The following is a 13,941-nucleotide window of genomic DNA, read 5'->3' as shown; positions in this document are numbered from 1 at the left end:
ATTCCATTTTTAATTGATACCTAAATACAGCAACTGACCTCCATAGAAGTTAATTAATAAGAAAAAGGGAGAGTTGGGCAGAGTGTTTTCTCCTCCACAGTGGAGCAGAGAGGCGATGAAGGATACAGTCTGTTCAGTCGCTGTAACAACATAATATAACCATGTAACCATTTAATCAAATCGGATTTATTAACATAGAAATTCATATGCAAAGACATACTACACAAGGAGATACTTTTTCAAGAATTGAATACAAAACTTTTGGATGAACAATGAAATAAAATCAAGTATGAGTTCTCAGTCGTCACCCTCCTCCTCTTCTCTCTGACAGGTGTGTGAGGTATTAGCGTGTAGTACAGTGTCCACAGACACTAGACTCCTGAGACACTGTAGAACAGCCAGGATCAGATGATACATACAGGACACTGACTCCACACCTGAACTAGAGCCAGAGCTTGACCAAACTGTCATCTCCTTTACCCCTGACCCAGACCTTGACCTAGTGTCAGCCTGGACCATATTAGAACCATCCACTACCAGAACAGCACTGTCTCCAGCGGGTCCGGAGAGTTACCATGGTTACGTATGCAGCTGAGAGTGTGTGCGAGAGCCTCAAGGTAGCGCCGAGGATTGTGGGAGTAGATCTGTCTGGGCACACTCAGTAGGGCCTCTGCTAACATCCCCGAGGCGGCAGGGGTGTCCAAGTGTGACGGAGTGTGCGTGTCTGTGTTTGACGGAGTGTGCGTGTCTGTGTTTGACGGAGTGTGCGTGTCTGTGTTTGACGGAGTGTGCGTGTCTGTGTTTGACGGAGTGTGCGTGTCTGTGTTTGACGGAGTGTGCATGTCTGTGTTTGACGGAGTGTGCGTGTCTGTGTTTGACGGAGTGTGCGTGTCTGTGTTTGATGGAGGGTGTGGTGTAACAGGAAGTCAAAAGTCCTGCCCACGGAAATTACACAACAAGGCTCCATCACGTCTGTGTGTGTGTTTGTGTGTGTGTCTGTGTGTGTGTAAGCGGTTCTTTCTGTAGCTCCAGTCCTGTGTTTGGGCCCCCAGGTAGTAGTATGCAGCATGTGTAGAGCATCTCGTACAGCACATACACTCTGTTCCGCCTGGCCCTCTGTCTGTCCACACACAAGCAGACTGTGGGGTCTGCCCCTGTCCTCTGCCTTAGGAAACCCCACATTGACGAACCTGGGAGAGAGAGAAAACCACATAATTAGCATAGTGTGTATGTGTGTGTTTGTGTGTGTGCGCGCGTGTAACTATCCTGTAACCATACCTGTGAGCTCCCAGCACCAGCGGCCGGCAGAAGGTCACCGTAGCAACATGTTCCTGTCCAATCACGGCCCAGTCTGAGACAGGCTGGGCTCCACTGAGCACAGAGAACAAGGTAAGGTCGTCTTCACACACACTCTAACACACACACACCGTACCTCCCCACTGCAGCCAGGAAGGCCTCCGACTGTCTGACTGATGAGAGGAGCAGAGACACTCCTAGATGCTGTAGGGTGACACACACACTGTCTAACACCCGCCCTGATCACACACACACACTTTCTATCCCTATATTAGCTTAGATTTCCGCATGAGTAGGGCTGATCCGGGTGTGAAGGAAAGCACTGAGTAGGTGTATCTGTCTGTCCTGGGGTGTGTGTGTCTGAAAGGGAGGAGCCAGGTGGAGCCACTCCAACAGTGATAACATCACTGAGCTCGTCCAATGCGAAGGCCAGCAGAGCTTCAGCCAAACACTTGGCACCTTCCCAGGGGGCTTTTCGGGTGTGTTTCTGTATCTCCCGTTGCAATGAGGCGAGCAGCAGGACGAAGGTCTGGGAGCCATCTCCTGTCACCGAGCTGTGTCTCCTCACACACTCCACCACCATCCTACACACACACACACACACACACACACACAGAGATTGAGATTTCACAAATTATTGTAAGTGTGAACGTGTGTGTGTGTGTGTGTGTGTGTCAGAGTATGTGGGCGGAGCTGGAGCGTGCCCAATTTGACTGGAGCATGGAGCGAGATTCCCAAAGGCTAGAGCATCGGCCTTCTCGCCCGCTCCAATTTTGCTCCAATAGCACTCACTTCACGAGCTCTGGGCATTCCTGGCACAGCATGCATTTGTAGTCTACTTGTGTGCTGCTATAGCCCCTTACTTTAGCTACTGTCATGGTGTGCTAAATATTTTCGTAAAGAAACTGATAAAACACACAGGTGCAAAATCAAGGTGAATTACAAAGATGAGGACCAAGAGCAAGAGAGGGAGTGTGGTGATGGAATGTCCACAACTAAAGAATCATTGCGGAATCTGAAATGACACATATCTCAAAAGCATGATGGTGTACTTACTACATGCACATGCTAAAAGAAAGGAATGAGGTGAGTAGCTAATTAAGTTTCATTGTAGCAAAGTATTTATACCCAAAAAAATCTGACCTCATAAAAGTTTCCTTCATTTTTGTTAGATTATCTATACAATAGGCCATGATTGATTTTCATATTCCAACTTTCAAGGTACTTTCCATTTTGATTGGGTTTATTTGCCTAAAAACCTTTAGGCTTACCAATAGAAGAAGAAAATAACAACTCTGCATCCCTGCCCAGCTTGTCAAGAGTGGCCATAAGGGTGTTTAGCATCCCCAGTGGCTCTGCAAGCTTGGAGAGGATATTCTCCATTGCTGCCCTGCTCTAGAGGCACCATCACATGAGCCTGAAGCCACAGACCCTGGCCAAACACTGGTGTTTCTAAAAATAAATTCAAAGGAACTCTAGACTGAGCCTAATAAGGCATTTTTCATTTTAGTGTGTATTTAATTCTAAGTGTCACAGATTATATGCGCAATTTAGACTATTATGATTTAATACAACAAACTGTTGTTAAAATGCTGAGTGCTTAATGTCCATGACTCCCTACCAGCTGTGTGTTGCACTCAGAAATGCTTCACAATATATTTCTTTGTAGGCTATAGCCTTGAAACATTTTTAATATCGCATGAATAATTCATTTGCATTCCTTCTTAGGCTCCCTGTCTGGCTGCTGACCTATTTCGTGTTTATATGCTGTTTAATATGACACCTTGTCTATTTGAAATTGAGCTCTTCTTACGTTCACCTTTTCATGCTCATTAAAGTATTTTTCATTCAAACCATATGTTTTGGTTTCTATGCTTCAAAACCAAATAGTAGGTTCAGGTAGTCAAAAAAAACTGTTGGGTATTAAATTGTGATTTTAATGAATGGAGCGAATTTGGAGCTGCAGTTTTTTTCCTGAGAGCCAGAGCGGGTTTTAGTGGGGCTTTTTGTTCCACCCGCAGGGCTGTGAGGACGCGTTTTCCGTGGCGTGTCAACAGCGTTTGTCCCGTGTGAACAGCACCTGTACTCCATCAAGACCAAAGCTCCTCCGGATCACTGCCTCCAGGACACTCCGTACGGAGTCCAGCTGCAGACACTGAAGCTGCAACCGCATCCCCATCCCCAAGACCTGAGATGGAGAGGCTACCTATCCAGGACACAGAGGCACAATTGAGTTGGCTCGAATTAGGTTAGCTGGGATTCACTGGCTTCAATGTCAATAATTGGATTGCTCTGGGCTTGCGCATAAACGCTTCCCGGGCGACATGGGGTGGTGCTGCACACATTTCATATGCATTTAAGTAGCTAGCTAGCCTACTTCGATACTGCGCGCCTAATCCTCAACCTCTTTCATCTTGATGAGTGAAATGTCATTTTATGGTAAAACTATACTGACTGCTTCCACGATGAAACACCCGAAATTCTGATATCTGGTTTATGTGAACTCACCCGGGTGTGGAAAAGCTTCCTTTGGTTTCCTAGAGACCTCTTCCTCTGACGAGGTTGGAGAGTCACTCAGTTCAACATTTGCATGTCGACCTCTAGCGATGGGACATAATATATAACTATATTTCTCTATGATTAGGTTTATTATGGTATTGCCACCATCAGTCATGCAAGTCGGATGTTATATTAACAGATGATACAATCAGATGCAGTGCATTAGCAGAGGAACAGGAGTCAATATTTATGTATAACTCATAAACATATGGTAAGATCAGGCTTTGATCTTGAAAGTGCAAAAATAAGACTGTTACTGTATACAGTCCATGGTGCAGTCAATGGGCAATGCATTGGAACAACTGGTTACATCATTGAGGAAGGGTTGACAAACTTTTAGATCCAGACTTTGGTCTCTGACTATATTTCCCTCTCCTTATTTGGGAGTCCAATCAACATAGTAATCTTACCTAAAGTAGCTTACAATTATCACATATGTGGCCCATGTGGGATTTGAACCCATCCCTTTGGTGTTGCCAGCCCACTAAGCCATTGACACCATAAGGGGAGCACCCTAGGCTGAGCGTTTATCCACCCCCTGCTTGATGCCCAGCACAAGGTGTAGGAACCAGTTGAACTGCACGGTCCAGCCCTTGTCCCTGCAGATCTCTATTTGGTCCAGCAGGTGGCGTTGTGCCTCCTCCTCCGTCCGGCCCACAGTCAGCGCTTCGCGGATGTACTCGATGTCTTCTTTGCTGGTGAGCTGAGGCATGCCCGTCATCAGCATCATGGAGAACAGGATGACGAGGAGGTTGGTGTGATGCCTCAGAGCCAGGTAGGCCCGCACACACACATCCTGGAAGATCAATACTGTAGTTAAGAGTGAGTGTGTGGGTGTGTGTGGGTGTTTGCGTGCGAGCGAGTTTGTGTATATGTATTTTTACTGGTTGGACAACACGTTCATTTGAGTACCTGGAACTTCTGGAAATGTGGGCTGCTCTTCTTCCCTGATGTGCCCATGACATAGAGGAAGTCAGGGGTGAGGACGAAGGGAACCCTCTCCTTACTGATACCCAGGAAACTCTTATAGTTCCCCAGTATGTGGCCAAAGTCTATGTGGAACAGGTTACCTGAGGGCAGACATATCAAAGGGGGAAAAGAATGTTATAGATAAACCACCCAATACATCAGAAACAAATTACTACATTCAGATAAACAGAAAATAACTTTCTATGGGTTCATCCACATATATAGAATATTGTGGACTGTATTCCTAATGTTTTGGCAAACACTTAACGCCAAGTACTGTATCGTGTTTGTGCTATAGGGAGATGAGGAAGAGATCTGGTACCAGATTCAGTGATCATGATGTTGTCGTTGTGTCTGTCTCCTACCCCCAGCACGTAGGTGGCCACACAGTACCCTCCACAGGAGAACACAAACCTCTCCACCGCCTGCTGGAACTACAGGGAGGAGAGGGAGAGAGAGACATAGAGAGATACACAGCGAGAGAAAGACAGTGAAAGAGAGGGAGAGACAATGATGGTGAGTGAAGGGGAGAGACAGAGAGAGGGGAAGTGATGGAAACACAGAGTGGAGGAAATGAAGAGCATTCGTGAGCTGCCATTTCATACAACCAGCACTGCTCGAGTATTTCCACAGACAACATTGGAGCGAACACAGTGACTCAAACCGTGTTTAATCTTTCTCTATTTATCTGCTAGCGCTGTGGTAGCTTCTGTGGTATACCTTCACCCTCTAGCTATGGTGACTCCGCTGCATGGGGATATTTCTAACAGGCAAATTCAAAAACAGACATAGCAGAGCTGAAAATGTGGAGGTGCTTCAGCCTACACAGCCTGAGTATATGTGAATAGTGCTGCAGACAAAGCCCTGGGTAACAGGAAATGTAGCAGGGGTGTTTCCTTCCTCCTTAGCGGTGCAGTTATATCCTCTACAGCTGAGACGCTGCAGCACCGTGGGAGTAACTATAGCCAGCTACCTTTTCCTCGCTCACACACTTGTCCCGCAGCCATTGGTTGAGGATCTCGTCCTTGAACGCTCCTGTGCTTCCCACAACGCTCTGCTGGATGTTGGCAATAGTGGTGGCATCTTTCACTATCTCAATCATCCCTAGAGAGAGAGAGAGAGAGAGAGAGAGAGAGAGAGAGAGAGAATAAAATAAGAGAATAGGGAACAATGCTTATTTAATAAGAAATGGCATATATATCTATAATTATTTATACACTATATATTATATGTTATAATATATTATTATTAACACATCATGACCGTGTAAAGTCAGTTGACATACCTATTTTATTCCCAGTAGAGATACAACCGTAGGGCAATAAGGACAAGTCCAAAGACTCTTCCTCCCATATGGACTCCATGATCAGCAGAATCTAAAAGGAGGAGCAATTCATTGTCATGGAACATTTGGTGGACAGTTTTGCCTAACCCATTGAGAAAGCAAGCCCACATACCTGTAGAATGAGCATGTCCTGCCTGAGGTCATCCCCGTCCTTAAAGATGACCCCGATGGTGTCACTGGACAGCGTGGTGGGGTCAGCCCTCTTAAATTGCAGCCACAGCGGTCTCTTCTTAGAGGCCATCACCTTACACTGCTCTATCTGAAGAGAGGGACCCATGTTTACAGTCAAACACAGGAGAGAATGGAGGAGTAAGAATACAATTAGTGGAGGATACAGGAAATGATGCTGAAGCAAGGGATGGGGACAAGCGAGAAGAGACATGGAGGAAAATAAGAGGGGGGTAGAATAGAGATGGATAGGTATTATTCCACTCACCACCAGAGCACCAGCCCGTAGACCCGGGTCATAGGGCACTCTGAAGCTCTCTGGCAGCCCAGATGTCTGCAGGTTCTCCAGCTTCTGACGCAGCTGGAACACAACTGAACAGACCACCAGGATTCATATACGTATTCCTTTCTATATGATTTTATCTTGATCTCTTATACTAGGTACGTTGACCTGAGGCGACAGGCTCACCTTGTGCAGAAACATCATATTTCTCAGCAGACATGGCCTTGATCTCCCTGGTGACTTTCTGCAGGGCTTCTGTCATCTCCACCTGTTGATGATAACGAATTGGATTATTCTTTATTCAGATCCTCGTTATCTGACACTTTAGCGACCAAGTCTTTTTAAATCTGTCTTTTCAATTCTCCAATTCTTTTGCGAACAGCATATATTTTATTGTGAGGTGTATTGAGATGTTTTAATAAAGTTGTACCTGAAGAAAGATGTGGGGAAGATCCACCTGACGTGCCGGCCTCAGCCCTCGGAGGAGGCCACACAGTACCAGAGGTACCTCAACTACCTGATTGGCTACGACGTCAAAGCCCTACAGTCACATTGTACGGAGAAGGAACTCCCCTCACCCACTCCTACTGTGTCCGATCACACATCACACCGTACTCTCGTTTACGGCTGGGGTTAAGGCTATTCACCCACCTGGCGTCTGAAATCCTGCAGCATGTCCTCTCCACAGCCTCGGAGGTAGGCTTCCAGCAGCACAGCGTACCTCTGCTGGTAGTGCATGGACTGGGCGATCTCACTCCTCAGGAACCAGAAAAGGAAATGACCTATCCTCTTACTCCTGAGAGCTCTCTTCAATAGGAACCTGGCCAGGGCACTGTCATGGTACGGCTCAAACTTCACAGCCTGAAAAACACAGAGGAGCACACATATGCATTTTTTCTCTCAAAGTAAACACATAATAAATGCAAGCAAAATGTTTCAGTAAACTTTAATGCGACATTATAAAGTATCTTCCTGTTTGGGGATTTTTTCATACTCATACTGTTTTGCATGTTTAACTAAGGCCTCATTGTTGACAGTAGAGACGGCTTATTTGACTCTACACTGACGAATGACACATGTAAAACTACCCACAGGTGCTCCCTTCTGGGAAAACGCCAGGTAAAAAGGAAGCCTTGTCTATGAAGGTTGTTCTTGTATTTTTTTCTAGTCAATGTATGAAACAACTATTTTGTTTTTATGTGTGCTTCAGAGACAGGTAGACCAACCACCTATGACTAGGGCTACATAGTCTTTCTCGTCATGAATCTTGTTCTGGTGGCAGCTCTGCAGAGAGGTCACCAGCTAGCACAGTCACAAAGTCATAAAATCAGATTTTAAACCTAACCTAACCTTAACCAAACTGCTAACCATAATGAGTTAACCTAACCTTAAATTAAGAACAAAAAAGCAAATGTTTGTTTTTATGAATTTTTACAATATAGGCAATTTTGACTTTAGGTGAAATCGCTCTGGTGAAATCGCTCTGTTCTGCCTCCAGGACAAGAGTCATGACAATAAATGTCAACTTGCATGACTAGGGCTGTGTAACGAAACTCGGTTCCTCTATGGCACAGACCGAATCTTGACAGAACCAAGACGGAAACACATCAGACATTTCTCAGCCAAATTTTGGTTCCATCAAGTCCGACTAACTCACCTGGACCAGCTGCAGCAGGTACCTCAGGACGTCGTCGTCCCCCAGGGTCTCTAGCTTGCGTACGGCCATGGAGCGGACGTGAGCGTCAGAGTAGTGGCAGTCTAACAGCTGCATGGCCAGGCCCACATCCAGCACACTACGGTCCCACACAGAGCTCCTCTCCAACAGCCTATGGGTGGCCAGGACAGCCTCCTGTCTACCCCACCGCACAGAGCCCAGCAGCTTGGGGTATGCCCTGGGAGAAGACAGTAGGGAGTTTTACAACATTTCAATTTTTAATTTTTTTTTTTGCACTGAATCATATTCACAGGAAGGTCTCTGTGATACTCTTCTAGAAAAACATATTTCAAATAAGAACAAGAAAGATGGAATTGGGATGAAACAAGTGCAACTGTATTATAAACTCAGATGACTTATTCAGTAATATAGTATTAGATGACCATGCCAGTCAGTCTTACCTGGGGTGACGCATACACTCCTCTCTGAAGTGCCACAGCAGCTCTTTGTCTTCTTGGCTGAGAGGGTGCAGTGGATCGGTCTCAACAATTGCCTCAAACTGCTTCCTCAGGTGGTTAGGCATCTCCCTTTGCCCCCTCTCCCCTCCCTCGGCCTCCCGACCCTCCCCCCCAGCCTCCTTGCCCTCCCTGCTCTTGGGCAGGGCCACTGGGTAGCAGTACTTGTCCAGCAGGATGGCTACGGCCATGGAGGAGGCCTTGTCTGGGTTGGTGGCTGAGGTCAGCTTGTCTGCATTGACGCTGCTGTTGTCCTCGGTCTTCTCAGGCATCTTCCACATGTGGAGGATGAACTCTCCCTGGCGCAGCAGCGAGCGGTGGTCCACCAGCAGCAGGTTGACGTAGTACAGCAGACGACTCTTAGTCTTATTACAATCATGGTTTCCGCTGCCACCTCCAACTGGGGATCCTCCGTTGTCCTGGTACGAGGAGGTGCCCTTAGAGATCTGGGTCTGGGCCTTCCCACAGGACACCTGGGGAGAGGAGAAAAGAGAAGAGTTAAATTGCAATTCATTTAATTCAGTTGGGATTCATACTATATTCTCAAAATAATAGACTGGTATTCTACAAAAAAAATCCCCGAAATAATAGCATGATCACAACAAAGATGTTGGCTAAAGCAAATATAGATACAGCTGCCAGACCAAACCAAAAAACATTATACGGTTTCCCAGTTTACCTGTAGGCTGAGGCGAGCCCCCTTGGGCAGGTCTCTGATGCGTATATTAAACTCCAGCCAGGTGTTCCACAGCACCTCCTCAGTGAAAGCCTTGGAGGAGGTCCTCTCCTGAGCCAGGAGCTGCTGGCCATGGAAGATACTGGCCTCCACATACACGATCAGCTCAGGGTTCCTCGGCAGGGCCGGGATGTCTATGCCCAGGACTTTAAACCTGAACTTCCTGTGACAGTCCCACAAAGAGATCGTGAAGACCCGCTCGTGGTCTTTCTCGTCGATCGTTAGCTGCTCATGGGTGCCTGTTGGAACAGAGGAATATGAATCATCTTAATCATCAAATAAATATTCCCCAAAGGAAAATCATGTGCTATAATATTGGTTATTGTGGCACAACTCTATGGCCTAGGGGAGTTTGTTAACTTTATGAAAAGCGCATATTGTAAAATGTAATCTATTGGTGAAATATTCTGATATGATTACTTTGGGAATATTGATGCTAGCTTACCTGCCACTCCAGTACAGTCATCCACCTGTGCCCAGTCCTCTTTCTGGACCAGGTCTTGACCTGGATTAGGAGCCGACTCCAGGACCAGATGGATCTCCTCCCCGTTCTTCAGACACTGTCGGACCCAGTGGAAGTCCCTGACCGGGTGGTTCCCATAGATATACTCTTCCCTGCCACACACCCTCAGGACATAGTCTGCCTCACACACATCCTCAGGAACTCCCAGCAGGGCCCTCTTATTGGAGATCTTCGTAAAGAAGGTCTGGAGCGCCTGGACGGGCGTATCGTCGATGGACACCTTGATGGTCTGGCTGGCCTTGTTCCTGTGAATGACCAGCAGGATGTGGCTGTTGGTCACCTAGAATAAAATATTATTCAATCTTTATTGATCCATGATACAGAGGCAACGGAAATTGGCTATTTTTTGCTGTCCCAGTACCCAGCTACATCACCCAATACAGAACAGGCTGGGAGCAGGCAAGCAGCACAGGGTCGCCCACAGAGCTACACCCCTGGAGCAGCCAGGTTAGGGGTTACATACCTTGGTGAGCAGGTACTCTGGGAGGTGCTTGGATGTGATCCAAGGGTCCATTGAGTAGAGTTTGGGGTCCCGGTCGGCCAGCTCTATCTTGCGGGGTGTGAGGAGCTTCCTCCTGGTAAACTCCAGCTCGTCATCGTGCACGTTGCTGACATCGGTGACGTCGTAGCCAATCAGGTAGTTGAGGTACCTCTGGTACTGTGTGGACTCCTCAGAGGGCTGAGGCCGGCACGTCAGGTGGATCTTCCCCACATCTTTCTTTAGAGCTTTAGATTCAAATACAACTTTATGAAAACATCTCAATACACCTCACGATAAAATATATACAAAAAATGTAAGGGTATAAAAGAAAGATTTAAGACTAAAATCTTCTACCTTTCCAGTAGCGGATGCAGTCCAGGGTCTGAAACACCTGGTGCTTATCGTAGATCTCACACCAGTTGCCCTTCTTCTGGTAGAGCAGGATGCAGTGGTCAGGGGAGTACTTCTGATAGAACTCGGGGCACAGGTTGGTGGCTACTACCCTCAGCCACACCTGGGCTTTCACCTGCTCCACCGTCCAGTTCCCAGCCACCTCCAAGAGCAAGGTGTCCGGGCTGCGGCTACTCTTAGTGGTGGTGGGGAGGACGAACTCGATGGCTATCTGATCCATGGCCACGGAGAAGGTGGAGGTGAAGGCTTTCATCTTTCTTCTCCTCCTCCGGTTCTCTTCTCTAAGGACTACAGGTTGAGGTTCTTCTTCATCGCTCACTTGCTGTTCCATAACACGAGTTATCTATTATCAATGAAGAATATAATAGATTTGTTTAGATTAGAATAGATGGATTTGTAAGGGATGTTAAATGTAGCATGTATCTCATGTTGGTAAACTTAGCCAAAATAAGATGCTCTATCATGATATGTTATGCTTATACTAATTCTATTTTATTTTATGATGTTGCGTATCAAGCTTGTTCAACTTCTTCTTTCAGATCAACCTCTCTGCATAGGAAGTTGCAAAGCAGGAAGCAAGGAGAAGCACTGTCAGCAGTAACAATGTATCAACCCCATACAGTCATTGGTATAACTCATCAAAATATGATAATGTTGCAGTAAAATTGAGCAACCAGAATTTCGCAAAATTGTAAATTCCACCTTAGTCATTTCAGAACATATTTCAAAAAATGACTCAATGACAACTTGAAAATAAATTTGACAAGTCTCCTACACCTGCCCACAAAAACAAACCTACAGTTTATAATAAAATCATACATTATATAAAAATACAAAAAATAATTGATGTTGATGAAACTTCAATGTTACAGATAGTTTCCATGAGAAAATCCAGAGCCGTTAGTTTTCAAAAACAGAAAATAACGGTATTACCGATTACATGGGGAAAGTCAATGAAGAAAACTTACCGCTCGGTAGGCCTAAACACACTCACGCCAGCAGAAATATGACACGGTGGGTCACTAGGCATTTGTAAATATTTGTACAATGGTCCCAGTTTCTCCTTAGTTCATGTTAAGTCCGTGGTACTAAAACTTTCTGTCTGCTATTCCATTCACCCCTCCCCGTGATGTGTGAAGCCGAGTCCCATGCAAGTCTACATGTTGCGCTCTTATTGGTCGCTCAGAGGCGCCATGACTGTAGTTTTGAGGGAACTGGACTACAGAAACCCACAGCCTAGTAATCCCATTATGATTAAGCAATTTACTTGTAAATTATCATTACTTTTACTGTTACTGATTTTTGAAGCCGTTATGTTATTGTATCCATGCCAAGATTGATGGGATTATATTCAATTTCTATTGTCATATTCACTAAAAACGTTTTCTCCTGAAAAAAAATAAGAAAGAAAGAAAAATGTGTCATTCTCTGGCATGGTATTATTTCCTACTATTATATAAATATAGCAAAGATACTAAGCTATGCAGTTTTTGCATGATGAATGTTCTTATTGAATCCCATCAGTATATATATATATATATATATATATATATATATATATATATATATATATATATATATATATATTCAAAAGTTTGGGTCACATAGAAATGTTCTTGTTTTTGAAAGAAAAGCACATTTTTTTGTCCATTAAAATAGCATCAAATTGATCAGAAATATAGTGTAGACATGGTTCATGTCGTAAATCACTATTGTAGCTGGAAACGGGTGATTTTGTTATGGAATATCTACATAGGCGTACATAGGCCGATTATCAGCAACCATCACTCCTGTGTTCCATTGGCACGTTGTGTTAGCTAATCCAAGTTTATAATTTTAAATGGCTAATTTATTATTAGAAAACCCTTTTGCAATTATGTTAGCACAGCTGAAAACTGTTGTTCTGATTAAAGAAGAAATAAAACTGGCCTTCTTTAGACTAGTTGAGTATCTGGAGCATTAGCATTTGTGGGTTCGAATACAGGCTCAAAATGGCCAGAAACAAAGAACTTTCTTCTGAAACTTGTCAGTCTATTCCATGCGAGAAATTTCCAAGAAACTGAAGATCTCATACAATGCTGTGTACTACTCCCTTGAAAGAACAGAGCAAACTGGCTCTAACCAGAATAGAAAGAGGAGTGGGAGGCTCCGGTGCACAACTGAGCAAGAGGACTCCGTGCATTTAAATATCTACATTCATTTCTGACAGGTTCATTCTATTTCAGACACCTTAATGCAACTTTTAAATCATATAATATTATGTGAGCTAAATTAATTTAAAACAATTATAATAATAGACTACATGACCAAAAGTATGTGGACACCTGTTTGTCAAACATCTCATTCAAAATCATGAGCATTAACATGTAGTTGGTCCCCCCTTTGCTTCTACAACATTCTCCACTCTTCTGGGAAGGCTTTCCAATAGATGTTGGAACATTGTTGCGGGGACTTGCTTCCATTCAGCCACAAGAGCATAAGTGAGGTTGGGCACTGATGTTGGGCGATGTTCGCTGAAGGTGTTCGATGTGGTTGATGTCAGGTCTCTGTACAGTCAAGTCCACACCAATCTCGACAAACCATTTCGGTAGTGAGTGTTGCAACCGAGGACAGACGATATTTACGTGCTACGTGCTTCAGCACTCGGTCGTCCTGTTCTGTGAGCTTGTGTGGCCTACCACTTCACGGCTAAGCTGTTGTTTCTCCTAGAAGTTTCCCCTTTACAATGACAACACTTACAGTTGGGCCGCTCTAGCAGGGCAGAAATTAGACAAACTGACTTGTTGGAAAAATAGTATCCTATGACGGCGCCACATTGAAAGTCACTTAGCTCTTCATGAAGGCCATTCTACTGCCAATGTTTGTCTATGGAGATTGGCTGTGTGTTCGATTTTATACGCCTGTCAGCAACGGGTGTGGCTGAAATAGCCGAATCCAGTCATTTGAAGGGGTGTCCACATCTTTTGTATATACTGTATATAGTGTATATAAAAACATTTTC

General features: G+C 44.9%; 1 protein-coding gene and 1 long non-coding RNA gene across 2 annotated transcripts; both read right to left on the bottom strand.

Annotated features, from left to right (window-relative positions):
* Positions 1-170: 170 nt before the first annotated feature.
* On the bottom strand, positions 171-2,239 carry LOC121839384. Its single transcript, XR_006078917.1, has 2 exons — positions 1,279-2,239; positions 171-1,190 (listed from the first exon to the last, which is right to left on the bottom strand). It is a non-coding gene; the product is annotated as an uncharacterized LOC121839384 (long non-coding RNA).
* Positions 2,240-3,921: 1,682 nt separating this feature from the next.
* On the bottom strand, positions 3,922-12,091 carry LOC112214342 (phosphatidylinositol 4,5-bisphosphate 3-kinase catalytic subunit gamma isoform). The gene is made up of 16 exons (XM_024372991.2): positions 11,909-12,091; positions 10,884-11,283; positions 10,512-10,774; positions 9,971-10,328; positions 9,469-9,764; positions 8,736-9,262; positions 8,278-8,512; positions 7,272-7,481; positions 6,807-6,888; positions 6,606-6,709; positions 6,282-6,428; positions 6,110-6,200; positions 5,798-5,928; positions 5,147-5,258; positions 4,768-4,925; positions 3,922-4,651 (listed from the first exon to the last, which is right to left on the bottom strand). The coding sequence occupies exons 2-16, from the start codon at positions 11,269-11,271 to the stop codon at positions 4,370-4,372; spliced, it is 3,384 nt and encodes a 1,127-aa protein (XP_024228759.1). The 5' UTR covers positions 11,272-11,283; positions 11,909-12,091; the 3' UTR covers positions 3,922-4,369.
* Positions 12,092-13,941: the final 1,850 nt, after the last annotated feature.

The sequence above is a fragment of the Oncorhynchus tshawytscha genome, linkage group LG15 (genome assembly GCF_018296145.1).
Source record: "Oncorhynchus tshawytscha isolate Ot180627B linkage group LG15, Otsh_v2.0, whole genome shotgun sequence".
Classification (NCBI taxonomy): domain Eukaryota; kingdom Metazoa; phylum Chordata; class Actinopteri; order Salmoniformes; family Salmonidae; genus Oncorhynchus; species Oncorhynchus tshawytscha.
Note: the sequence above shows the minus strand (reverse complement) of the source record. Positions and strands in the feature narration are given on the sequence as shown.

Coding starts and splice junctions, on each gene's coding strand:
- LOC112214342 (XM_024372991.2), bottom strand. CDS start 11,271: ATGGAACAGCAAGTGAGCGATGAAGAAGAACCTCAACCTGTAGTCCTT. Junction 9,765..9,970: donor TGACTGTACTGGAGTGGCAG/GTAAGCTAGCAT, acceptor CTGTTCCAACAG/GCACCCATGAGCAGCTAACG. Junction 6,429..6,605: donor TACGGGCTGGTGCTCTGGTG/GTGAGTGGAATA, acceptor CCCTCTCTTCAG/ATAGAGCAGTGTAAGGTGAT.